General features: G+C 43.8%; 2 protein-coding genes across 4 annotated transcripts in view; one reads left to right on the forward strand and one right to left on the reverse strand.

Moving 5' to 3' along the window:
• Positions 1-26089, forward strand: part of LOC106582929 (dnaJ homolog subfamily C member 17) — a 54530-nt gene that overhangs the window by 22580 nt on the left and 5861 nt on the right. Inside the window, exons 6-11 of one of the 3 annotated variants that reach the window (XM_014166588.2) lie at positions 371-497; positions 3525-3574; positions 6585-6662; positions 9381-9461; positions 10142-10279; positions 11873-12241. In XM_014166588.2, the coding sequence (XP_014022063.1) occupies positions 371-497; positions 3525-3574; positions 6585-6662; positions 9381-9461; positions 10142-10279; positions 11873-12088 (690 nt within the window). In that variant the 3' untranslated portion in view covers positions 12089-12241. Of the gene's footprint in view, positions 1-370; positions 498-3524; positions 3575-6584; positions 6663-9380; positions 9462-10141; positions 10280-10563; positions 11537-11872; positions 12242-26089 lie in introns of those variants that run through there. The other 2 variants (XM_014166751.2, XM_014166661.2) reach the window with 2 other exon arrangements.
• On the reverse strand, positions 19513-23645 carry LOC106583053 (cdc42 effector protein 3). The gene is made up of 3 exons (XM_014166859.2): positions 23238-23645; positions 23000-23127; positions 19513-20748 (listed from the first exon to the last, which is right to left on the reverse strand). Exon 3 carries the CDS (start codon positions 20665-20667, stop codon positions 20053-20055), a length of 615 nt encoding a protein of 204 aa, XP_014022334.2. The 5' UTR covers positions 20668-20748; positions 23000-23127; positions 23238-23645; the 3' UTR covers positions 19513-20052.

Below are 26089 nucleotides of genomic sequence, written 5' to 3' on the forward strand. Positions count from 1 at the left end.
CTTGAGTAATGATGACTTGCACTCAACCTGTTAAATGCATGTAATTATGGACCATGTGTTGTGACTGACTGACTGGGAGTGATCACCAGTGGGTGGCAGTATTCTATTCTCAGTATAGTAATGAGCTAGTGGTACTGCACATTGGCTGGTGTTACTGCAGTCCATATGGTCGTGGATTACTGTCCAACCAAGTAAAAGACCACGATCCTTAATAGGCATAGTAAAAGCGCTGCTTCATTATGATTTAAAGGACAAAACTGATCCTAGATCACTACTCATACTCTGAGACACTTTGTGAATACTGGCCCAGAACCTATCCTTGAGAGAAGGATGTTCCTTGTTGTTAACCATGAGGTAATTGTCCTGTCAGATTGCCCGTCTGCGAGAGGAGGGCTCCAGGCAGCTGCAGGAGGAACAGAGGCTGATCAAAGAACAGATCCAGAGGGAGAGAGAAGCACAGCTCCACCACTCAGGCACAGCAGACTACACAGCTACAGGTACATTACTCAACCACACCAGTCACTCAACATTGCAGTACATTTTACTGCCTTGTTACCCACAGAGTTTGGATCACAATGTTCATTCTACTTCTATGGCTGGCACACTTACCATATAACTGTGTAACCGACGGTTATGGTTGAAGACTCATGAAAATAAAATAACCATCATAACCGGGGGAAAAAATTATCAAATCTATATTTTTGGAACGAATAGCTGACTGAAGATGGGACGGCCGAGTATTCATGCGGTTGAGTCCGTTTCTGGAATAACATGGACTCTTAACAACATGATGAAACTTTGTTGCTCCTTGCTGAAACAAGCAAGGTGTTGTAGCAAATGATTAATAAAATGGGCTTGGAACCTCTCACCCTGGTAAGGGTCACCCACCAAAAAAGGCATTCCATGACTAGGGCTGTTGCGGTGACCCTATTACCGCCACACCGGGGGTCACAAGTCATGAAGGCAGTCAAATTCCACATGACCGTTTAATCACGGTAATTAGGCTTCTCCAAGCTCTGATTCTGCTGCTGGTCATTAGTAGCCTATCAAACTTGCTAACTGCTTGGTACTCAGAACTCTATTGTCCCTCTAATCACTCTGACATCAATCCAAATGTATTCGGAAATCAAATCAAACACTTCATGAGAGCCAATGAGCTCATGTTGCACAACATTTCTATAGGCTATGTAATTGTGGGAGAAAACAGTATGATGGCTGCTAATAAAAATAAAATGAGGATCCCATCAGCTTTCTATAGGCTAGGCCTACTATATTTATTTCTCAACTTTCCTAAAATGAAGCACATTGCTTATCTTTACAACAGGAGTATAGCCTACCTGGCTGGCATGAAAATAAACTATGGGGAAAAGCTTCCTCCATTCACTATTTAAGTGCATAGATTACATGTATTTTTTTCCCCCCACTGCCCCTGTTTTGATACAGGTGCATGTTAATGGTAAATTCTAAATCAAAACAAATGTCACATATATATTATTTAGTATATGTACAGACAAGATTAAATCAAGAATAGTCTGATGGGTGACAATAATAGCCTATCACTTGTGAATTATATATTATCACTTGTGAATGATGCCCGCATAAGAAATAATGGCTTTTTTCCCCTTTTTTTAAATAAAAATATAAATAAATAAGCAGCGCGTGAGTTTCAAGTTTGGGGAAGATCATTTTCACCATAAATGTTCCATTTATAATAAAAGCATTACATGCATAATTGCATTTTTGGTCACTTTTGATAATGGTGTGTCCCGCTAATGGAACATTCAGGCTTATAGCCTACTACCATGTGTGCATTGCTGCGCTTATAATGTAAAGAAATAGCCTAATAGTTTATCAACATTTTTAAGCTAAACGTTCTGATCTGTTTCATCAACCACATTGCATCAAAAAGTTTTTTTGATGCTAGTGGTTGTATTAATTTGGGATCTATCGCATCCCACAACTGTCCCAGACTATGTTTGGAATATTTATTTCTTCCACAAAATAGAATAGGTTGACGTTTGTACTATGAGGGATAGTAGATTGACATAGGCTAGTGCTTTTGCTGTTCTTTAGGACTACTCATCTTGTTGGCTGACAAAAAGTTAATGTGGACAGGATTTTACAAGTGGATTTTTTTAGAGTGCATGGATTTTTTTAGAGTGCATTACGGACACAAAGGGGATGCCGCCGTGAAAATCGAGGTATTATCAAGTGTTTGTCAAATTGAATGAGAGACTATTGGAGTCTGTACAGCCTGCGCAAAAAACAAAGCAGAGCTCATGCCTTTCAAGCAACTTTTTTCAAAATGTTTTTGCTATTTGAACGGGGTTAAAAAATATAAAATATATTTATATTTTTTAATTTGTTCTTAAACTGACTTGCCTATAATTATTTAACTAGGCAAGTCAGTTTAAGAACAAATTCTTATTTGCAATGACGGCCTAGGAACAGTGGGGTAACTGCCTTGTTCAGGGGCAGAACGATAGATTTTTACCTTGTCAGCTCGGGGATTCGATCTAGCAACCTTTCGGTTACTAGTCCAACTCTCTAACCACTAAGCTACCTGCCATCAACCCCTTGAACGGCTATTACGGAGACCAAGGTCATTTGGCTGGCCAATTACTGTTATCCAAAATTCCATGACTATCACCGCCCTATCTACTACCTCTAATTATATGCTGTTGCACATGGTGCTGTCTATCAGACCCACTGCTAAGTCTGTCTACTGAACTAGGCCAGTCAACAGGGCAGTGAGCGGCCAGTTGGACAGATATTACACAGTACACAGCTCGTCTGGACAGAACAACAATGGCATGTTCTTTGACTTTTAATATGTTATGTTGCTTAGAAACACAACTGTTTGGACTATTTGTAGGAAAGGCCTATTTTTGTTCATTAGCAAAGAAATAACCTGGCTGCATAATACAGATCTGACAGACGCATATAGCGCTTCATCATCTGGTTCACAAGGTATCCTTTTACATCTTAATATCATATGCATTTGGGGGAAAAAGATGCTTGTTCTGGGCTGGAGCCATGAGAAACCATGGATGGTCTAATAAAGGGTGATGGGAGTCAGCGTTGTGGGAGATGAGGTCTTGGCCTGGCCCCCTATTGCTGCTGCACATTAAGTCAGGCAAGTTCAGCACATCGTCACTGAGATCTTCTCTGCTCGCACGCTATTGGGCCTCTCCAGGCCTCTGCGGCGAGGCCTTCCTGGAACAACGCCCTGTTACGGCTCTGGAGGCACCCGGCAGGTCTGCAGGCTTGGGGTCGGGGCGAGTACAGTACTGCGGAGAGATGAACAACCCAAGACTGATCATGTATGACCTGCGGTGATGCGAGACAACCGATCTCCCAACGGAGAGACAACAATGTCTTGACCACTGTGACAGAGCCCTCCCTGTCCTCGACCAACTGCACGTCTCATTCGTCTTTTGAGATTTTTTTGTCTGCTTGATTGAATAATTTTTTTCTTTGTCTTTCTCTCTCTCTCTCTCTCCCTTTCCTTCGCTGTCTTCCAGACGCAGCACTTGGAAGGCATTCCAAGAGCAATGTGACCCCCAAATTAAAAGTAAGTTCTAACATTGCTTTTAGTCAGGGGATTGGAAGAGGGGTCAGTATTTAGGGTTGAGATTCTTGGCGAAGGAACAAGAGAGGAGGGGGAAGAAGAGTCTTCATACTGGTTTCTTCCTGAGGAATCTCTGAAGTGATTGGCTGAAATCTCCTAAGGTATTTCATTTGTAAGTGGTTTATGATGGAAACCAAGACATTTGAGATCTAATGGAGAGTACATACACTCCTCCTCCTCTGCCCTGTTCCTCTCCTGTACTGTAGGCCATCGTCAGGAGTGCTGTAACTATGTAAAAAGAGGGTTATTATATTTCCTCTGGAAACTATTCAATCCCCATCTATTACTGGGGATGTTAGCTAATGTGTTTCTGTATTTAATATTGTTAAAACGTCTGATACCCAAGAGCGGTGTATCCCCCAAAGAAGTTTGTGTGTTCAGTTAGGAAAACAAACGTCAGGGCTGAGTGTTGAGTCTGGCTACGGTATTAAACAAATTGTATTCACGTACTGTGCATGTGAATATTATTCCATACATTTACTCTGAGGGGCAGTTGTATCTGTTAGCTGGTAACACGCAATAATGTCAATATCAAAGTCAGACTTCAGTTAGTAATTTTGTTATAGAACAATATTGATAGATGTAAATGAATGACATCTGTGTCTTTTTTAAGCTACAACATTCAAGCGGTATCGTTCCTGGCCCTAGAGCTAGAGCGTTGTTCTTTCCCTCAGTATCAGTCCTTTATCTTTCAATCTGAGACAGGAAAAAAAATTGCTTCATATTTAAATTTCCCCACAACAGAAATGTAATGTAGTAATTTTCACTATTTTCGTATTTTATTTTGGGGTAGAATAAAGTCCAAACTACTGGGGGACATTGACTCTTACGTTTCTAACGGTCCTCAAAGAGTAGATTTCAACAGTGCTATTTGGAAGTTGACCATACACCATTCTTGTCCTCCCCAGTGTGGGGAGAGTGAAATATGACCGCTGATTATGCGGTTATTTTTTGTGTGAGGGTATTTGTTTTTGTTCTTACATCTTTAGTTATTTGCGGCTTGCAAGCGTGGGTATTAAATGTACCAGAGCAGATGGGTACTGCCAGGGAACTCCAATCTCTTAAAATGTGTTTAGAATGCCAGTAACGTACACCGTAGAAACGTGCTGGAGCGGCCTGAACATTTGGGTATCACCCAAGATCTGCTCTGCCTTGTTAGAAGATTAATGGGGTACAAGGTTATCGTTGGGTAGAGGAGATTGGCCTTGGAAGGAGAAAGCACATTTTGGAAATAAATGTTAAAAAAAGGTGTGTGTGGGTGGGAGCAATTCCCAGAAAGTGAACAGAGTTCTGCTCTGGCCCTGGTCCGGTCACTCGCTGCTTGCCATTTATAATTCTGCTCCATTAGTTAGCGAGATACGGTCTTGACACTGCTGAGTTATGAATGGAATGAACCTGTTATGTAACATCTTACTCAGAGAGCTAGATGCTGGGCAGAAGAACCATTTACAATTGAAATGCTGTACAGTTAACTTTCAGCTGTCAGCCAACATTAGAGATCATGGCTTTATTACATGGTATTGGCTAATAATGACCAGAGCTAACCAGGAGTTTGCTCAGAATAACTCTCACATATTTCTGTGTGATTGAGTGACCCTCGCGTTAGCTGCGTGCCACACGTATATGTCTAGCAGCAGGTGAGTCAGTCTGGTGTCTTCGGTCCAGATCCCAGTCTGACCTGTCTTAATTTTAGTCCTCCCCTAAGCACGTAAAGCTGACTGGAAATTGACTGCAGGTCTCCCAGGTGGTGGTGGTGGTGGTGGGTATGCTCCAAGAGCTGAACAATGTCCCCCTGGAGCTCTGCTCTGCTCCTCGGCCTGGCACGGGCTCAGTCCTGCTTAATCTACGCTTGTCATCAGAACATGTTTTTTTATTTTTTCTCTTGGGGGCTGCAGGAGTGTGTGCTTCACCACTGACTATAAATTAAGTATAACTGTAAGAAATCTAAGATATATCGGGAGCCCCGGATATATACCTTATATATCCAGTTCAGGGCTCCAGCTATGCATTTGGTTTGCTTACGTGCTAGCTAAGTGGCTAGATGTAAAGATCAAGCTTCTTGGTTACAGCAGAGATATTCAATCCCCTCTTGGATCAAGATCCCTGTTGCCCCAAAACAATTTTGTTTAAAAAAATTGCGCCCCTTGTGTACACTTCCGGTAATACCGTATACCCCGGTATGGTACAGAAACGATATGACAGTATGAAAATCTATATACCACCCAACCCTATCCATAACCAAAAACTGGCAGCTTTGGGGAACATTAGTACAGACCCCATGTAAATAGGATTCATAACCCTAGACTGGCAGCTGTGGGGAACATTAGTACAGACCCCATGTAAATAGGATTCATAACCCTAGACTGGCAGCTGTGGGGAACATTAGTATAGACCCATGTAAGTAGGATCCATAACCCAAGACTGGCAGCTTTGGAAAACATTAGTACAGACCCCATGTAAGTAGGATCCCTAACCCAAGACTGGCAGCTTTGGAAAACATTAGTACAGACCCCATGTAAGTAGGATCCCTAACCCAAGACTGGCAGCTTTGGAAAACATTAGTACAGACCCCATGTAAGTAGGATCCCTAACCCAAGACTGGCAGCTTTGGAAAACATTTGTACAGACCCCATGTAAGTAGGATCCCTAACCCAAGACTGGCAGCTTTGGAAAACATTAGTACAGACCCCATGTAAGTAGGATCCCTAACCCAAGACTGGCAGCTTTGGAAAACATTAGTACAGACCCCATGTAAGTAGGATACATAACCCAAGACTGGCAGCTTTGGAAAACATTAGTACAGACCCCATGTAAGTAGGATCCATAACCCAAGACTGGCAGCTTTGGAAAACATTAGTACAGACCCCATGTAAGTAGGATCCCTAACCCAAGGTGGGTTATCTGTTTCTCTCGGTTTTTCTTTCCTAACCTTTTTTTCCTTCTCTCTTTTCAGTTGAAGTGGAAGTGTAAAAAAGAGGATGACACCAACGGTGGCTACTCTCAAGACTTTATTTTTTGCCTTCTATCAAAGGTGGGTGCCTTGAACGTGAATCACCAAATATCACCATACGGCTACGATTCAAAAGGCCATCGCCCTTAAGTTGGCACACAGTTTCTCACACCTGCTTCTCTTGGAAGGAGCTAAGACTCCTACTGTATGTCTCCTATCAAATGTTCTTATTTGAATGTGTAATGTCGCAGAAGAGACACTGGTTATGTAATCATACTTGTAGAATATTGCTCTCAAGCTATGTGGTGTAAGACTGTCTGTGATGGCTTGTCCCCTGCTGCATCACAGACCTGTATCTGTCTGTGAGGGCTTGTCCCCTGCTGCATCACAGACCTGTATCTCTCTCCAACTCGCCTGTGATGAGACCTGCCTGGTGTCCAGCTCGCTTTTGAGCTCTGCATGACATCAGTGTTTTAGATGGTTTTATTTTTCCCTTTATACAAGCCCCATTAAGTTTTGTAGCAGTGAAAGGGCTTAGGGCAATGCAGTGCCCTCTTAAAGTGGTGCACGCCATTGTTAGTTCCCCTGCTACTGGGCGGGTTTAGCAGTGCCAGGGGAGTCGCTAGGAAATGTGCTCTTCTCATGCAACCGTGTACCACCTCAAACTGCAACCAGCTAATGGGAGTTTTGGTGGGGCGTAGGTAGTGCAGGAATGAGGATAGGTCAAGTCCAAGTGTCACTGACGTCAAACAGAAGGAAAAAAATGTAAAACTTTGAATTTTTCCTCCGCACGCACTCAATGTATCGTCAGGCGTGGGAGGCTGGGTCAGAGGATTGTGGGAAAAGGAGTGTTGTTGTTTTTGCTGAAGTAAAGAGAGACATTTAAAAAACAACTTAACGCTATTTGCAATGGCGAGCTTCTCCGATGAGTGGCAGGTAATGCTTGAGTAGGAGTAGCCGCTCATGTGTGGGAAAGGGGACTGTGTGTGTGTGTTTTGGACTCACGCAACCTTACGTCTGCTCTGGAAGGGAGAAAAAATACATATTAAATATTTGGATTTATGAAATAGGGGTCTACAGAGACTCCCGTTTGTCACTGTTGGCACGCTGTAGTGTCCACGTCCATTAGCATTCCTGGCCTGTCCTTTTCCCAGCGAAGCAGATTCCTGGTAAATGGGATTCTCAGAGGCCTCCTTGCTGAGACTGCTCTCTAGAAGTGGGCTTAATGAGAGAGGCCCTGTATTTCAGGTGACATACTGTATCAGCCGTGGACCCTGTCTCTGCTGCAGGCCTTTACCCAGAGGAGCCCAGCCTCCATCAACATCTATCAGCCAAGAGCCTCTGTAATTATAAGTGCAGCTGAGAGAGATCAGCTTTTACTGCTGTCAGACCTAATCCAAGTCCTGTCTCCACTTTCCAGCTTGTCTGTCTGTCTGTCTGTCTGTCTGTCTGTCTGTCTGTCTGTCTGTCTGTCTGTCTGTCTGTCTGTCTGTCTGTCTGTCTGTCTGTCTGTCTGTCTGTCTGTCTGTCTGTCTGTGTCTCTGTGTCTCTGTGTCTCTGTGTCTCTGTGTCTCTGTGTCTCTGTGTCTCTGTGTCTCTGTGTCTCTGTGTCTCTCTGTCTCTCTGTCTCTCTGTCTCTCTGTCTCTCTGTCTCTCTGTCTCTCTGTCTCTCTGTCTCTCTGTGTGTCTGTGTGTCTGTCTCTCTGTGTGTCTGTCTCTCTGTCTCTCTGTCTCTCTGTCTCTCTGTGTGTCTGTCTCTCTGTGTGTCTGTCTCTGTCTGTCTCTCTGTGTGTCTGTCTCTGTCTGTCTCTCTCTGTCTCTCTGTCTGTCTGTCTCTGTCTGTCTCTCTCTGTCTCTGTCTGTCTCTCTCTGTCTCTGTCTGTCTCTCTCTGTCTCTGTCTCTGTGTGTCTCTGTCTCTGTCTCTGTGTGTCTCTGTCTCTGTCTGTCTCTCTCTGTCTCTGTCTCTGTGTGTCTCTGTCTCTGTCTCTGTGTGTCTCTGTCTTTGTCTCTGTGTGTCTCTGTCTGTCTCTGTGTGTCTCTGTCTGTCTCTGTCTTTGTCTCTGTCTGTCTCTGTCTCTGTCTCTGTCTGTCTCTGTCTGTCTGTCTCTGTCTGTCTGTCTCTGTCTGTCTGTCTGTCTGTCTCTCTCTCTGTCAGAGGTCAGTGGTTGACCCAGGCTGGACTGTTCCTCCCCTGTACTCCCCTGCATCTGACGTACTGGCAGGCAGCTGGACAAGGGCCTTGGCTAATTTCAGTTTATACCAAAACATGTTTTATAGAGTTTTCTCATCACACACAGAGTACACTTACTGAAGAAGTCCAGGATGCTGTCTTGATACTTGGAACATGCTAAAAGTCGTTTATGTTGACGTGTCCCAGACATTTCTGTTAGAAATGTTACCGAGGTTGATATTTTTCTGGAAATTAATCATAAAAAAAAATACATTAGGGTTCATGTCATTTTTAAAATCACATTTAGGGATGATATGTTTCTCGTTCTCTCTAACAGTATAGGTCCCTCCCACTATCTCTCAAGGGACCAAATCACAGGATGTCCTACGTATAGTTGTTATTGTGTAACTTGAAAACTCAGCCATTACAAGTGTATACTCTAACATTGTCATTGGAGGTGGTGGTCCATAAACTGATGTGATACACTGTGGAATTTACGCTTTAGAGTCCTGTCTGGTCATCTGTTGGGTTTTTCTTGCTGATTTAATGATGCCCATTTTTCTGGTTCTGTGTTCTACTTTGAGAATACATTGTGTAATAACTGTCTCTGTTTCTGTGGCTCTTTCAGTATGGCGACGTTTTAAATGTTCTCATATCAAGGAAGAAGAGAGGAAGTGCTGTGGTAGAATTTGAAACCGTAAAAGCAGCTGTAAGTATTCTGGTTCATAAATTATACACACTCATCTCATTTCCTATTGAAAAGTCACTGAAATCAATCAATACCCACCAGCTTTTCCGGATTGGCATTTTTTTACCATTTGGTTTGCACTGAGCATTATGCGTCTCAACAACTTCCCAGCCCAAGGCCCCTAGTTTTCCACACACATGATGACATTCTCATCATCTTGTAGTGTGTGTCTGTAACAGAACAGAGGAGTTGACAGAACAGAGTGTTCTGATGGGAACCAGGAGGATAGAATAGCTGAGCCGCCTCATTGTTCAGACCACCTGAGTCCTCTGCCCCTTTGCTGTCGCATGCTGTTTTGTTGTGGGCTTTGGTGCGATGTGTGGTTCCCCTCAGCAGAACATTTCTGCTGTCCCCTGCGGAGCCAGACTCTGGGCCTGCGGTCGCCTTCTTGCTGTCTGGAGATCTCGGGGTCCCTACGCTGCTTGGGGGGTTGGGGTATCTAAAGTTCACCTCATATGTGCGTTTCAAATACACAAGGCAAAACCCCACACAACGGCTGGGGTGGAAGACACAACTAACTCTATAGAGCTGAGAGGAGTAGATAGGTTGATGTAGCTCCATAGTGGTGCTGGGGGAAAGAATGGCCTGTCAGCAGATCATGTCACACTGGGGTCTAACGTTACTCCGTTGTTTCTCTCCAGGAATTGGCATATAAGAACGAGAGTGGCCTTACAGCAAACCCACTGAAGATCTCTTGGCTTGAGGGACAGCCTGAAGTCATCACCCCAGTGGTGTCGCAGGTTCAGCAAACATCTGGACAGTACTTCCCACCTAAACAGGTATGTAACCAGGGGCAACCACCACCACAAGTAGGGCAACCCCTCCCCAATGTGCTTAGTCCTAATTCTCCTTCACTCCCATCAATGATAATGTAAGCCCTATGTTGCCAAATATCTCCACGTTGTTGGCTTCCAATCCAAATAACATTTCCTAAACACCATCCCGCAAAGAGAGGTATGTAAACTTCTGCGGTTTTATTTTTGTATCAGCGAGAAAATATTGCCCATGCACTTGCACTCTCCTTGTCTGGCCCAGAAAAATGTGTTTCGTTAAATGGTCTTAGGTTTGTTTGGCTTGGAGACGCAGTGTGTTGGCCCGGTGCTGGTCCGATCCCCTGGCCTGTCCCGCCTCTCATTAAGGCCTGACCCACCCGGGAGACCAATGGAATGCCTCACTCCATGAGAATCACACGGTAACCCAACACGACCAGCGTGAAGGCAGGCACGAGAGGGCTTTCTCTCTCTACCCAGAGTGGTACTCACCCCAGTCTGCCCACCTTTTTGCTAACCTCCTGGTCGGCTTTCATAACACGCATACTGGCCGTTTGGAGGCCTTTTCCAGTCAGGGTAATGTTGTAGCACAGTTGGGAAATGTAGGTGGACGATGAAGGTGATCTGAGTCAGTTTGAGGAGTACAGGAAGTTTAAGCTTCTCTCTGGTCATGAGCTAGACATGACTCAGTCTCTGTGTCCATAATCACCATTACTTAGTTTCAGTGCTGTGGTCATTTAGGCCTAATAATAATAATAACGCTGACTTTGTTTATAAAGAGCTTTTCCATACATTTGGGCTCAGGTCTGCATGGGTTTAGACCAGCAGACTCTCCCTCCCCAGAGCTGAGGATGGACTGTTTCACCTCAGTAACTCAGGCCCCTCGTCAGGGTTCACAGCCCGGCCCGCGCATTGGGACTTGTCAGAGTAATGTTATTATGGTAACTGGTTTTACCGGTTAAAGCTATCCGACGTAGATTGCTTCATCTCTCGCAGAGCTTTTCAGGGCAGAGAACGAAAACAACATGATTATGGCAGTGTAATTTTCACATTAGCCCTCAGTGAGTACGCTTCTTACTAAAGAGGCCCACATGACATAATGGGGATCCAGTGAACATTGGTAATATTGTCCCACATCTGGCCTGGGGTCAGTGGATACTGGGGAGAACCATGGAGGTCCTGGGCAGGCTGTCTGGCCTGGGGTCAGTGGATACTGTTACAATCTCCACCCGGCACTGCCAGAAGAGGACTGGCCACCCCTCTGAGCCTGGTTCCTCTCTAGGTTTCTTCTTAGGTTCCTGCCTTTCTGGGGACTTTTTCCTAGCCACCGTGCTTCTACATCTGCATTGCTTGCTGTTTGGGGTTTTAGCCTGGGTTTCTATATAGCACTTTGTGACATCAGCTGATATAAGAAGGGCATTATAAATACATTTGATTGATTGGGGAGAACCATGGAGGTCCTGGGGAGACTGTCTGGGATCCAGAACACTGCTTCTCCCTCTTATCTTTCTCCCTCTCTTTTTCCCTCCGCTCCCTCTCTTTCTCCCTCTGCTGCCTCTCTTTCACCCTCCCCCTCGTTTTCTCCCTTTCCCTCTCCCTCAGTGTGACCTGCTGCGATCACATAGGAGCAGCAGTGCTGATACCTGCTTCTTTAACCTCCATCAATCCAGCCCCAGCACAGCAGGGAGCCCAGGGACGCACACGCCTGACTTCACACTATGCACCACTCTGTTTAATAAGAGTATCTGCTTACACTGGTCTGGGACCTGCTGCTGCACCTGGGCCCCCAAGTCCCCACAGGCCCATGGAGGCCCCTAGTATCACACACTGTAGCAAAGTTGGAGAGACATGGATGAGCACCTGTTGTACTCCTGTGCTGAGTGATTCTCTAAGTTTGTGAATCAAATCAAATCATTTGTCACGTGCCGAATACAAGAAGTGTAGACCTTACCATGAAATGCTTACTTACAAGCCCTTAACCAACAGTGCAGAGAAGAGTTAAGAAATTATTTACCAAATAAACAAAAGTATAACAATAACAAGGCTATATACAGGGGGTACCGAGTCAGTGTGCGGGGGTACAGGTTAGTTGAGGTAATTTGTATATGTAGGTAGGGGTGAAGTGACTATGAAATACATAATAATCAGCGAGTAGCAGCAGTGTACAAAACAAATGGAGGGGGGGTGTCAATGTAAATAATCCGGTGGCCATTTGATGAATTGTTCAGCAGTCTTATGGTTTGGGGGTAGAAGCTGTTAAGGAGCCTTTTGGTCCTAGACTTGGTGCTCCGGTACCGCTTATCGTGCGGTGGCAGAGAAAACACTCTATGACTTGGGTGACTGGAGTCTCTGACAATTTTATGGGCTTTCCTCTGACACCGCCTAATACATAGGTCCTGGATGTCAGGAAGCCTGGCCCCAATGATGTACTGGGCCGTACGCACTACCCTCTGTAGTACCTTATGGTCAGATGCCGAGCAGTGGCCATACCAGGCAGTGACGCAACCAGTCAGGATGCTCTCGACGGTGCAGCTGTAGAACCTTTTGATGATACAGGCCCTCTGTCAGACATGGGTGTGTTGGGTCAGGCGTTTAACCAGTAGGGACACCATGCAGAGACAATACTGTAGGGGTGGTGGTCCATTCACAACGTTCTTCTAAACATAAATAACCAAGCAGGGTAAGGAACAGAGGCCCTGTCCCAGCCAGGCCATGGTGCGGAAAATTGCTCCCCATGCTCCAGACTAAACTCCCTTGTATTTCGATAGGATCTAGTTTCACCTCCTGAGTGTGCTATGTTTTGTATCACTGCACCGTGCCATAATAAATTATCATAATGAGAGGCTGTAAAGTATGTATGGTAAATCATTCTGTGCTCGTGCTGTTTTTCAAACAGTCGGTCTCTGTTGACGTTTGATGTCAAGTTTTATTGAATGTCAGTGTGATGTACACAGTCAGATGTGTGTCTGTTCCTGAAATACTCAGTGGATTACGTAATCTGTTAAGAATAGACTATACTGTTGCTACATAGATGGATGGTGGTTTGCATGACAATGCGAAGTACACAGTTCAATTATCGTGGATGAGGTGTTCAAGCTGTCCCCCCAGAACTCTTCACATTGCTGCCAGACTACAGTGATTCACACAATGTCAATATGACTCAAAGTTGTTAAGCCCTTACCTACAAGAATCTCTCGAGTTTGGGGTCCACATCCAACCATCTGTATCCTCCCTATCAGAAGAACCTTTAGCATAATCATGTCTTTGGAAGTCATAAATCATTGTATCCCCAATTTAGAACAATTGTTTAGCATATTGTCTTTTTAGAGTATTTATTCTGATAAAGACGTATCGCAATACTTGATACGACTCTGTTTATTTAATCTTTGAGGAAACTTAGACTTGGAGCCTGTCACAACATGAACCAGATGTAGCTTGTCATCTGTTCTGGGATGTTTTTTCCATCATATCGGACCGGCTAGCTTCCTTCTGCTAAAGAAAGAGTACGCTCACCTAAAATAGCCCGAGTCTGTCCGGGTCCTGGGATGCTGCGCATAGTCCTGCTACAGTTGGCAGCTGGCTGCAGCACTGTACTCTTTCTGGACGGAGATAACTTCTAGTGTTCTGACTTCCTGGAAGAGTCCGTTTAGCGACGAAAGGACTAATGTAACAGATTGGTTAATTTACAGCTGTTGCCAGCTGTTGTTATCAGCATCAATTCATTTAACTGGGCTTTAGCTTAGACAGGGAATAGAGAAGGTATTGGACTATCTTAACACGAGGTCTGGGAGCAATGGAGACCACTGCATTTTTCTTCATGGGACAGTTAGAAGGAGCAAAAGGCCATGGGAGACCATTTTTACATTGCTGACTCAGTGTTTTTCCTCTGTGGACTAAAGTTGAATTGAATCTCCTCAGACTTTTGTGCTCCTCTTCGATCTACTATAACACATTGCATATGAACTTGATCAAATAGCTTGCTAGTTTTAATCAGCGGATGTTAAACTTTTGAGATCTTTTGATGGTTTTGTCTTCTCAAGGTTTTACGATGCCCAAATGTATCATGGATATCATGCGAAGCAGTACTATTGTGAGCTACCTTGGCCCTAAATGTGTTTTTAAATGGGGGAGAAATGTGTGAATCGGTGGCTCTGTAATGTGTCCTGACACGATGCAGAGTTCCATAAACAATATCAGTTTCAGAAACGGAATGTCTTGGTTGTCAAAACAATATTTCCACCCCCAAAAAATGTCAGATTTATTTTTATTTTTATAAAAGCCTCTGTCTTTTGTAAGATGGCTTTCGTGGTATTCTGTATGATGGTGAGTTTGGAATTTGGGGGAAAAGTGGTACCAGATATGATGGGGTACCTCATAGTTTAAAATGTTTTGCCAGTTGGCACTGTGCCAAGATAATTTGTCTTCCAATTACTCTTTCTTCTCACATCAGCCTTGTGAGTTTGGGTGCTTGTTGAGAATACATTTGTGACTTCTTATGTGGAGGAGCCCAGTGCAGACGATGGGGTGTTGTACGGTCCAAGGACAGTCTGCGTGTGGGTGCTCTGTAGTTCTGTCTCTGAGCTCTGGCTGGGACAGTGGGACATTAGTCCCACTGTTCTAGAGGCGTGTTATGTCATTGAGGAGAGTCTGGATAAGAGGTAATGTAGATTTAGGCACCAGGTTTGACAATGAAGTTATGGATGCTGATGAAGCATGCAAGGTGGGCTTTCATAGGATTAGGTGAAAGGTGGGAAAGGAAGAGGCATCTTTTCTGGGCTTTGACAAGAATAAGGAACCATAATGTATGGTCCTCCATTCCTCTCCTGAGCAAATTATATCAAGACTCGTTAACCTAGAAAGCCAAGATGTCAATCTGATAAGGCCCAGGGAAACTCTCAACATTTCTTATGAATGGATTACTTGTTCTGCTGGTCCAGGATAAGTGGGGAATAAAGGTTGACTTCATCAAGCCCAACTTCATCTATTCAATAACCTTGCTGTGATGCAGGTGTGGTCAACACTGTGCATCATAACCATTCAGTACTTCCCTCAAGCTCCAGTTCATTGTAATAGCAGTATCAAAGTGAAACCTGTGAATGAGTAGATGGTTGATTTGGCTTGGAATGTCTGTCTGTACGTGCCCATGTGTAAGTATCTGACATGGACTACTTTAGCTCCAGCTGTCTCATGTAATGTCAGGGTGTAATTTCTCTTCAAACAGTAAGTGTAAAGTGTGACAGACAGGGCTTTAATATGGCCTCTATTAGAGGTCGACCAATTAATCGGAATGGCCGATTTAATTAGGACCGATTTCAAGTTTTCATAACAATCGGTAATCGGTATTTTTGGCCACCGATTTGCCAATTCTTTTTAATATATATATTTTATATATATTTTTTTACACCTTTTATTTAACTAGGCAAGTCAGATTAAGAACACATTCTTATTTTCAATGACGGCCTAGGAATGGGTGTTAACTGCCTTGTTCAGGGGGGATTCGGGGATTCGTTTTTGCAACCTTCTGGTTACTAGTCCAACGCTCTAACCCGTTAGATAAAATAAGGACCGGTTCCGTATTTCACTGAAAGAAAAAAAAACGTTTTGATTTCGAGTTGATAGTTTCCGGATTCGACCATATTAATGACCTAAGGCTCGTATTTCTGTGTTTTTTATTATATTATAATTAAGTCTATGATTTAGTAGAGCAGTCTGACTGAGCGGTGGTAGGCAGCAGCAGGCTCGTAAGCATTCAGTCAAACAGCACTTTCGTGCGTTTTGCCAGCAGCTCTTCGCAATGCATTGCGCTGTTTATGACTTCAAGCCTGTTAAGGCTGATTAGACTGGTGTAACCGATGTGAAATGGCTAGCTAGTTAGCGGGTGTGTGCTAATAGCGTTTCAAACGTCACTCGCTCTGAGACTTGGAGTAGTTGTTCCCCTTGCTCTACATGAGTAACGCTGCTTCGAGGGTGGCTGTTGTCGATGTGTTCCTGGTTCGAGCCCAGGTAGGTGCGAGGAGAGAGACGGAAGCTATACTGTTACACTGGCAATACTAAAGTGCCTATAAGAACATCCAACAGTCAAAGGTATATGAAATACAAATCGTATAGAGAGAAATAGTCCTATAATTCCTATAATAACTACAACCTAAAACTTCTTACCTGGTAATATTGAAGACTCATGTTAAAAGGAACCACCAGCTTTCATATGTTCCCATGTTCTGAGCAAGGCACTTAAACGTTAGCTTTCTTACATGGCACATATTGCACTTTTACTTTCTTCTCCAACACTTTGTTTTTGCATTATTTAAACCAAATTGAACATGTTTCATTATTTATTTGATGCATTATATTAAGTTAAAATAAGTGTTAATTCAGTATTGTTGTAATTGTCATTATTACAAAAAAATTAAAAAAAATTGGCCGATTAATCGGTATCGGCGGGGTTTTGGCTCTCCAGTAATCGGTATCGGCGCCGAAAAAAATCATAATTGGTCGACCTCTAGTCTCTATGGCACCTCATGACTGTTAGAAAACCAAACATATGTCAGTCCATCAAAGTGTGTAAGCAGTATTATACAAGCCATCTAAAATGTTGATGCGAGCAATTCTATCCCCAACCACTGATCTTGGAATTTGACAAGAGTAAAAGAAGTTTGTGAAACACTCTTTTAGACCAGTGTGTACACTATGTGTTATTATTCTCATAAAACATACAATATACTGAAAGCCATAAATCGTTTTACTGAAAGATGCACAAAACATATGCAGTACAGATGTAACCACAAACATCAGTGACTCCATTAGATTGTTAACATGCTATTGCTAACGCTGTTTAACTGTTTGTTAGCAGCAGGACACTCATGGCTAGTGAAGTTCTCTGTAACGCCTCAAGGATCCCTGGAATGTAACAGCTTTTAGCTTTGCCCCACCACTTTCCTTTCCTGACAGCCCCCTGCTGTGGTGCTGGCTGTGGCTCTCTCCCAGCTCCCCTTGCAGGTGGGTAAGTGGGCCCAGGACTGGGGTTGGTGGGCAGTTCATCGGGCCCTGTTTGTTCAGCAGGTAGTGTTTAAACCCTCATCAGGAGCCTTGCAGGTAATGGATGGCTGTGGTCCCCAGCCTTCTTGGCTCCAGCAGCACGTGGAAGGATCACATTACCCCTCGCCACCTTCCCCTCTCGCGCCACTCACCAGAGCGAGGGACTCCGATTAACATTTAAGAAAACGGCGCTGGGGTTTTGGGGCACGGACCTGTGGCCTGAGTTGCAGCCCACCAACCACTGGCTTTATTGGAAGCAGAGCTAAGTGTTTGTTTTCATTGTGTTGTTGGAAAAGAGAGACGGGGGTGCCTTCGTGCACCTTCAAGTGGGGCCTCTGAGATGCGTGCGGAAGAGAGATTGCCCTCCCACACAACGGAATGGCAAGGACGCCAAGTCGTCACAGCTTCAGGACCTTGGAAAACTAAGCCCTCATTCTTTTTTCTTTCTTTAACATAACATTCTTAAGTCTAACAATCCCCTCGAGAGCTCTGGAGGAAGGACCTGCGTTTAATCTAAGAAGGTGAAAAAGCAGCCAACTGAAAATGCCCACTTTACTTTGAACAGCTTGAGATAAAAAAAAAAGTGCTAAATTATTAACTAGACTATGTAACATTTTATCTAATGCTGCAACGGGTAATGCTAGAAGAACATGAACTTTGCCCTTTAAAGCGTATGCAGTTTAACCCTTCAGAGGGAAGAATTCCAACGTTGACTCTTAAACATCACAATAGATAATATACACTCATACTGATTCTATTGCTGTATAATAGAAACAACAGATGGATATGATCCAAAAATGTTCAACAAATTAGCGTATAACTCAAACATGACGTTCTGAAATGATAATCTACTGTAAATGAGAGAAGGAATAAGTTGAAACAGAAGTCCATGTTCTGCCTCTTATTGTCCATGGTTTAGATCAGTGTTTCCTAACCTTTTTTGGTTACTGTACCCCAAATCACATTTTGATCTGACCGGAGAACCCACAAAGTACCCCCTCGTGCATTTTACCATTAGGCCAATGGTCTTTTGAGTCTTCCCCACGTACCCCCTGTGGATAGCCCAAGTACTCCGAGGGGTATACTGTGCATTTGGAAAGTATTCAGACCCCTTGACTTTTTCCAAATGTTGTTACGTTAAACCCTTATTCTAAAATGGATAAAATAAAAATAAAAATGTCCTCATCAATCTACACACTACCCCATAATGAAAAAGCGAAAACATTTTTTTTATAGATTTTTTTGGGGGGGGCAAATGTATTAAAAATGTATTCAGGCCCTTTGCTATGACACTCGAAATTGAGCTCCGGTGCTTCCTGTTTCCATTGATCATCCTTGATGATTCTACAACTTGATTGGATTCCACCTGTGCTATAATTCAATTGATTCGACATAATTTGGAAAGGCACACACCTGTCTATATAAGGTCCCACAGTTGACAGTGTATGTCAGATCAAAAACCAAGCCATGAGGTCGAAGGAATTATCCGTAGAGCTCAGAGACAGGATTGTGTCGAGATACAGATCTGGGGAAGGCTACAACAAAACTTCTGCAGCATTGAAGGTCCCCAAGAACACAGTGGCCTCCATCATTCTTAAATGGAAGAAGTTTGGAACCACCAAGACAGAACTGGCCACAGTAAAAGGCACATGACAGCACGCTTGGAGTTTGCCAAAAGGCACCTAAAGACTCCTAGACCATGAGAAACAAGATTCTCTGGTCTGATGAAACCAAGATTGAACTCTTTAGCCTGAATGCCAAATGTCACATCTGGAGGAAACCTGGCACCATCCCTACAGTGAAGCGTGGTTGTTGCAGCATCATGCTGTGGGTATGTTTTTCAGCGGCAGGGACTAGGAGACTAGTCAGGATCAAGGGAAATATGAACAGAGCGATCCTTGATGAAAACCTGCTCCAGAGTGCTCAGGACCTCTGATTGGGGCTATGGTTCACCTTCCAACAGGACAACGACCCTACGCACACAGCCAAGACAACGCAGGAGTGGCTTATGGACAAGTCTCAGATCGAACATCTCTGGAGAGACCAGAAATAGCTGTGCAACGATGCTTCCCATTCATCCTGACAGAGCTTGAGAGGATCTGCAGAGAAGAATGGGAGAAACTCCCCAAATATAGGTGTGCCAAGCTTGTAGCGTCATACCCAAGAAGACTCGGCTGTAATCACTGCCAAAGGCGCTTCAAAAAAGTACTGAGTAAAGGGTCTGAATACTTATGTAAATTTGATATTGGTTTATTTTTACATTTGCACAATTTTCTAAAAACCTGTTTTTGCTTTCTCATTATGGGGTATTGTGTGTAGCTTGAAGATGGGGGGGAAACGATTTAATCCATGTTAGAATAAGGCTGTAACGTAACAAAATGTGGAAAAAGTTAAGGGGTCTGAATACTTTCCAAAAGCACGCACTAGGTATCCCAGGTTGGGAACCACTGGTTTAGATTACCTCACATGAAATGGAGGAGGATCTCTTTGTAGTTCTGTCCACATCTCATCCATTACTCTTTGAGTCCATTGCATCTGATATAATTTAGCCACAGTCAGCTAATCCAAAGATCGAGATTGTAACCCCATAGTGTTTCAAATGTTCTGACATTGTTTCTTTCAGTCAGGAGTTTTTTTTATGTCATCTGTTCATATCCTAGGACAGTTTAGAGTGTTCTAATGCCAGTCACATATAATTATGTCAGTGAAGTCTCTTGCTGAGGACCCATGTTTGTTTGGCTGTTCCTCTAATAGTGGAGCCTGTCCATGACCTGCAGCACGTCATCCAGGATGGAGGGGCCCAGGTCCAGGCTGAAGGAGAAGCTGTTGTCCACCTCATCCAGCTGCAGCGTGTCCTCATGGCAGGTCTGAGTGGAATCTCCATCCCTGCCAGAGCTCAGACTGCCCCGGCCAGGACTGTGGCTTCTGACCATGACCCCGTGGCTGGGGCTAACACTGGCCTCGATCGCCCCCTCGCCCTCCTCACTGTCCAGCATGGGCAAGGAGCTGTACTCCTTCCTCCTCTCGGAGGCTCTGTGGCTCAAGTGGGCCCTGGTCCACTCTGGGATCTTTAGGGCCTCGGCCTCACCCAGGTTAAGTCGTGGGGGTTTGGGTGGAGGGTAGCAGGCCAGGAAGAGGTTATGTTCGCTCTGAGAGCTGTGTAGTATCAGGCTGTGGCCCCCCTTCAGAAAGGACAGGTCCCCAAAGCTGTCACTGCTGGCGTTGCTCCCGATGTGGGCAACGTGGCAGAAGTCGGCCAATGGGAGGCTGATCATGTTGACAGAGAGCACCTCCCTGCGCTTCTGGGTCCTAGACCAGCGGGCCGAGGCTGGCTTACGGCACAGAGACATCTTCAGTGGCATCTTACCTGGTCCTGTTGATGTCCTTTGGTTCACTTCTGAGATTAAGCCTAAATGCAGTCTACCATCTTCGAAAAAAAAGCTCTGTTTTGGAAAAGATAAACAAATCATTTATTTAAATAATTTCACTTTGAGGTTAGGTTCATGTCAGATCAAGTGGTTTCCCATCAAGAACATATCATACATCTCTGATCTAAATGTCCAGGTTTACTTTCATCATTCTGCAACATACAGGATGTGCACTATTTGTTTCCCTCTGCTTTCCAACAACAGATGTAACCTTATGATTATGTCAAGTTTGATGTGAAAAGGCAGCAGTTATTATTTAGAGAATGCACCTGCTCTGCTTGGTTTTGTATAAATACCATTCTTCAACATTTGGCTCCTGGGAAATAGTCCAACATGTGCTTTGAAGTGTTTGATTTGAAATGTTTACTTTTCAAATCCAGTTTATTCCCATTAATGCAGGTGTGGTCTGCTGAATGCACTAAAGGAATGTCTTAGCCTGATTTTGACTTTCAGTAACTGTGCACCACATATGCACATTTTAGAGCAGACCCAACATCCTGTATAGAACTCACCAGCTTGTAGTCCTAAAAAACGGAAATGAGTTAGCCATGGCTTGTTGGTCAAAGCCTATGTGGAAATACTGTTTTTGTTTCGTAGAGTTTTTGGATAAATGTCCAAAATAAGGTCTGAGGTTAGCACAGGCTATGGAGATATGATACGTTTTGTTCTATGAGATAATATCATTCACTTAACACCACCTTTATGAATTATTAACCTTTTAACGTGTTTTGTGTGAAGAGATGACTCTGGGATGCTGGCCTTCTAGGCAGAGTTGCAAAGAAAAAGCCATATCTCAAACTGGCCAATAAAAGTAAAAGATTAAGATGGGAAAAAGAACACAGACACTGGACAGAGGAACTCTGCCTAGAAGGCCAGCATCCCGGAGTCGCCTCTTCACTGTTGACGTTGAGACTGGTGTTTTGCGGGTACTATTTAATGAAGCTGCCAGTTGAGGACTTGTGAGGCGTCACTCTAAACACTCTAATGTACTTGTCCTCTTGCTCAGTTGTGCACCAGGGCCTCCCACTCCTCTTCCATTCTGGTTAGAGCCAGTTTGCGCTGTTCTGTAAAGGGAGTAGTACACAGCGTTGTACGAGATCTTCAGTTTCTTGGCAATTTCTCGCATGGAATAGCCTTCAGGCAACTACAACTACAGAATGGGGTGGAATTTGCTACATGTTGAGACAAAACCCAGATTCTTTCAGACACCGTATGCAAATTCATCTTGTTTTATTTCTCCTTAACTTTGGATCTGTTGAGCTGGTTTACTGGTCACAGTTAGTCAGACTTTCCTGTTTAACATGCTGGATCCACAACTCTTATTTGAGAGAGGTGTGGCGATACCTGACATGATTTGTTATGATGGTAATATATGTAGAATTTAACTGGAATATGACTCACATACTGTAACTGGTGTCAAACTGTTTTTTAGATCTCAGACAGAGCACTTTGTACAATGGTCATTTAGAAGTTAATCTGTACAGTTTCAATCTCAGTTAGCTGTAAATGTTGAGCCTTGAACAGCTACCACCCATTTAGAAAGCAAGGGCATAAAACCTTTTACCTAAGACAACTGAACACACTGAGGAAAGTGTGGCTCTGAAAAGATTAAGTCCATTATAGTTCATGTAAGCTCTAGGCCCAAAGCGCAAAATAAAATGCACCATATTCAAATCTAGTTGAGTATGGTTCCAGTAACTTAGTCATTTTATTGAGTAACACAGAATGCAGTTCATCATCTCTGGCTTGTCAAATGGACAATCTCAGTGGTCTCTGTGATTTTACGGGCTCCTAACAGCTTTGCCCATATAATATCTGTGTTCGTGACTTGAAACACTCACTCTGTAAATTTGTAAGGCACTACGGCAAACATGTTTTGTTGGCCCATAAAGGTTTTACTGGCACTTTAGTAGCAGCGGGAGATGGGGAGAGTGTGGACACAACAGCATTCCTTTCCAAACATGTCAGTTGGACGAGGGAGTGTTAGAATTGTAGCGGTCAGGATCACGCTAAGGAAACACTTATCTTCCAAGTCCAAATTAAAGAAGTAAAAACTGCTTTGTCAAGACCATTTACAGTTACTAAATAATCTTCCTCATCAAACTGCCTTGGAGACTGTCAAATGAGTTGGCCACCTGTCCAAATGGAAATGCCTAAACTATATTCTCAAGAGCAGGTGTTGGTTAAGTCTCTTAAAACGAATCATTTTGATAGATTGATCGATAGAGTTTGTAATAATATGTATGATAGATCTGTTAGCTCTTACCTGTACTGCTGTGTACACAGGGCATCTGTATCCCACACCCACACGTCTGTCTCTATCAGGAAGCCAGGCTAGGGCTGATACCTGTAGACTGTGACACTGTTTCTCCTGACATGATGGGGCTTGTTCAACTGCAGCGGGAGAAGCACAGTGAACAACCTTGAGATAGCGAACTGGTGCCACTTCCCCAGAAAATTCTCTAAATCCCGGATTTAACAGCCTAGCCACTCTTGTCTCTTACCTGAGTCTTATTCTTATCAGTAGAGACCCTGTCAGGTTTGTTGGTTGAGAAAGTGTCCTCTGTAAGTAACCCAGGTGAGGTGAGTGTAGAAGAGGGTTAAGACGAGCAGGTGGGGTTTTTTGTTGCTTTTTTTTCTCCCTACCTAATGGCAGAGAGCGTGTTTTCCCTCTGGTGATGTAACTCTTCCTGCTGTGTGAGTCTGAATCGTGGGCGTAAATCCCGCTGGCTGCACCCACTACCTGAGGGAGAGGGCAGAACAGGAGCTGTCGGAGTCCCCAATGATTTACTGCTTGTAACACGGATGGAATTGAACTAGGGAAAGAGCACAGCACATTCCTCACACAGACAGGGCCACAGTGACGTGTGTGTGTGAGAGAGATAGAGGGGGGCAACTCGCACTCCGATGGGGTTAACCGATCACTAATCTCCATGGCATTGTCTCTACTCTACTGATTTCCTGTGCTCTGTTAGCTTGTGTAAAGCCCCGGGGCAACGTAGGCCATTCTGGCTGAGTGGAGGCCAATAGGCGGGGATCTCGGATGAAGCCACTGACTAGCATACAGATATGCATGTGTAGAATGGCTGAGTTGCACAAGATAACCTGTTGCAGTTCCAATTCTCACGCCTCCAGCTGCATGCTTGTTTTTGTTATTGGAATGTTGTAGGAATACTGTAGTCATAGTAGAATACGAATTGGCTTCTCAGTATTGCTAGCCTCCAGTCAATGCCACTATAGGCCCAAATGTAAATGTCTTGTAGTGTCAGTCTGTGTGTGTATTTTTGGCCACCTTAGATGTCTACTGTAGTGTACTGTAATTTAACCATTAGGCTTATTGATAATCACTGTTTGTTTGCTGTGTGTTTATGCTATTGACAGACTTACTTTTCCCTTCAGAGATAAAGCTTTAGCAGTGGCCAGAGGCCTACACCCCACTCTGCTCAGCTTCTAGCTAGTGTATACATGTCTCTGGGATGGTCTACATCTGGTCTCAGCAGCAGTCATACTCTGTGCTCCACACCAGCATCCTCCCAGTCATTGTGCCTCCTAGCAACGTCTTTGACCTTGAGAGAACGTTAGTGGCCATCTGTTTGTCTCCAGACAACACAACACTCTGCTCCAGGGTCTCTGAGATGAAACATCCTGTAAAACAACACATTTCACTGCACTTATCTAGTGTATGTGACAAAATAATTATATATAGATAGATGGATATATACAGTGCCTTCGGAAAGTATTCACACCCCTTGACTTTTTCCACATTTTGTTACGTTATAGCCTTATTCTAAAATGGATAAAACAAACAAATCCTCAGCAATCTACACACAATACCCCATAATGACAAAGCGAAAACTGTCCAACTCATCCCAAACCATCGCAATTGGGTTGAGTTTGGGTGATTGTGGGGGCCAGGTCATCTGATGCAGCACCATCTCTCCCCTTCTTAGTCAAATAGCACTTACACAGCCTTGAGGTGTTGGGCCATTGGCCTGTTGAAAAACAAATGATAGCGCAAACCAGATGGAATGGCGTATCGCTGCAGAATGCTGTGGTAGCCATGCGGGTTAAGTGTGCCTTGAATTCTAAATAAATCACTGACAGTGTCACCAGCAAAGAACCCCCACACCATCACACCACCTCCCATGCTTCACGGTGGGAACCACACATTCGGAGATCATCCGTTCACCTACTCTGCTGCTCGCAAAGACACAGCAGTTGGAAACAAAAATCTCAAATTTGGACTCATCAGACCAAAGGACAGATTTCCACTGTTCTAATGTCCATTGCTAGTGTGTGTTGGTACAAGCAAGTCTCTTCTTATTATTTGTGTCCTATAGTAGTGGTTTCTTTGCAGCAATTCGACCATGAAGGCCTGATTTCACGCAGTCTCCTCTGAACAGTTCATGTTGAGATGTGTCTGTTACTTGAACTCTGAGGCATTTATTTGGGCTGCGATCTGAGGTGCAGTTAACTCTAATGAACTTATCCTCTGCAGCAGAGGTAACTCTGGGTCTTCCTTTCCTGTGGCGGTCCGAGAGCCTGTTTCATCATAGAGCTTGATGGTTTTTGCGACTGCGCTTGAAGAAACTTTCAAAGTTCTTGACATTTTCTGGGTTGACTGACCTTCATGTCTTAAAGTAATGATGGGCTGTTGTTTCTCTTTGCTTATTTGAGCTGTTCTTACCATAATATGGACTTGGTCTTTTACCAGATAGGGCCATCTTCTGTATACCACCCCTACCTTTTCACAACACAACTGATAGGCTCAAACGCATTAAGAAGGAAAGAAATTCCACAAATTAACTTTTAAGAATGCACATCTGTTAATTGAAATGCATTCCAGGTGACTACCTCATGAAGCTGGTTGAGAGAATGGCAGTAGTGTGCAAAGCTATCATCAAGGTGGCTACTTTGAAGAATCTCAAATATAAAATGTATTTTCATTTGTTTAATACTTTATTGGTTACTACATGATTCCATATGTGCTATTTCATAGTTTTGATGTCTTCACCACTATTCTACAATGTAGAAAATAGTCAAATAAAGAAAAACCCTTGAATGAGTAGGTGTCCGAACTTGACTCGTAATGTATATACTGAATTCGGTCTCTAAGATTACTTTACTGATCAGATCTTTTAAAATGGCTCCAATAAACAAATTCCTGCCACCTTTCCTTCCCCATTCACTCCCTAACGCCAGAGCAGACCTTTAACAGATGCAATTACTCACGCAAATGTACTAACTGCCTTATCATAACATTTATCCAAGACTGGAACTGAGCATTTCAATAACTCCCAATTCAGTATTTATTTTCTCCACCCCTACCCCATCCACTATTTTGTTTTGTTGGGAA

This window comes from Salmo salar, chromosome ssa01 (assembly GCF_905237065.1).
Source record: "Salmo salar chromosome ssa01, Ssal_v3.1, whole genome shotgun sequence".
NCBI classification, from domain to species: Eukaryota; Metazoa; Chordata; class Actinopteri; order Salmoniformes; family Salmonidae; genus Salmo; species Salmo salar.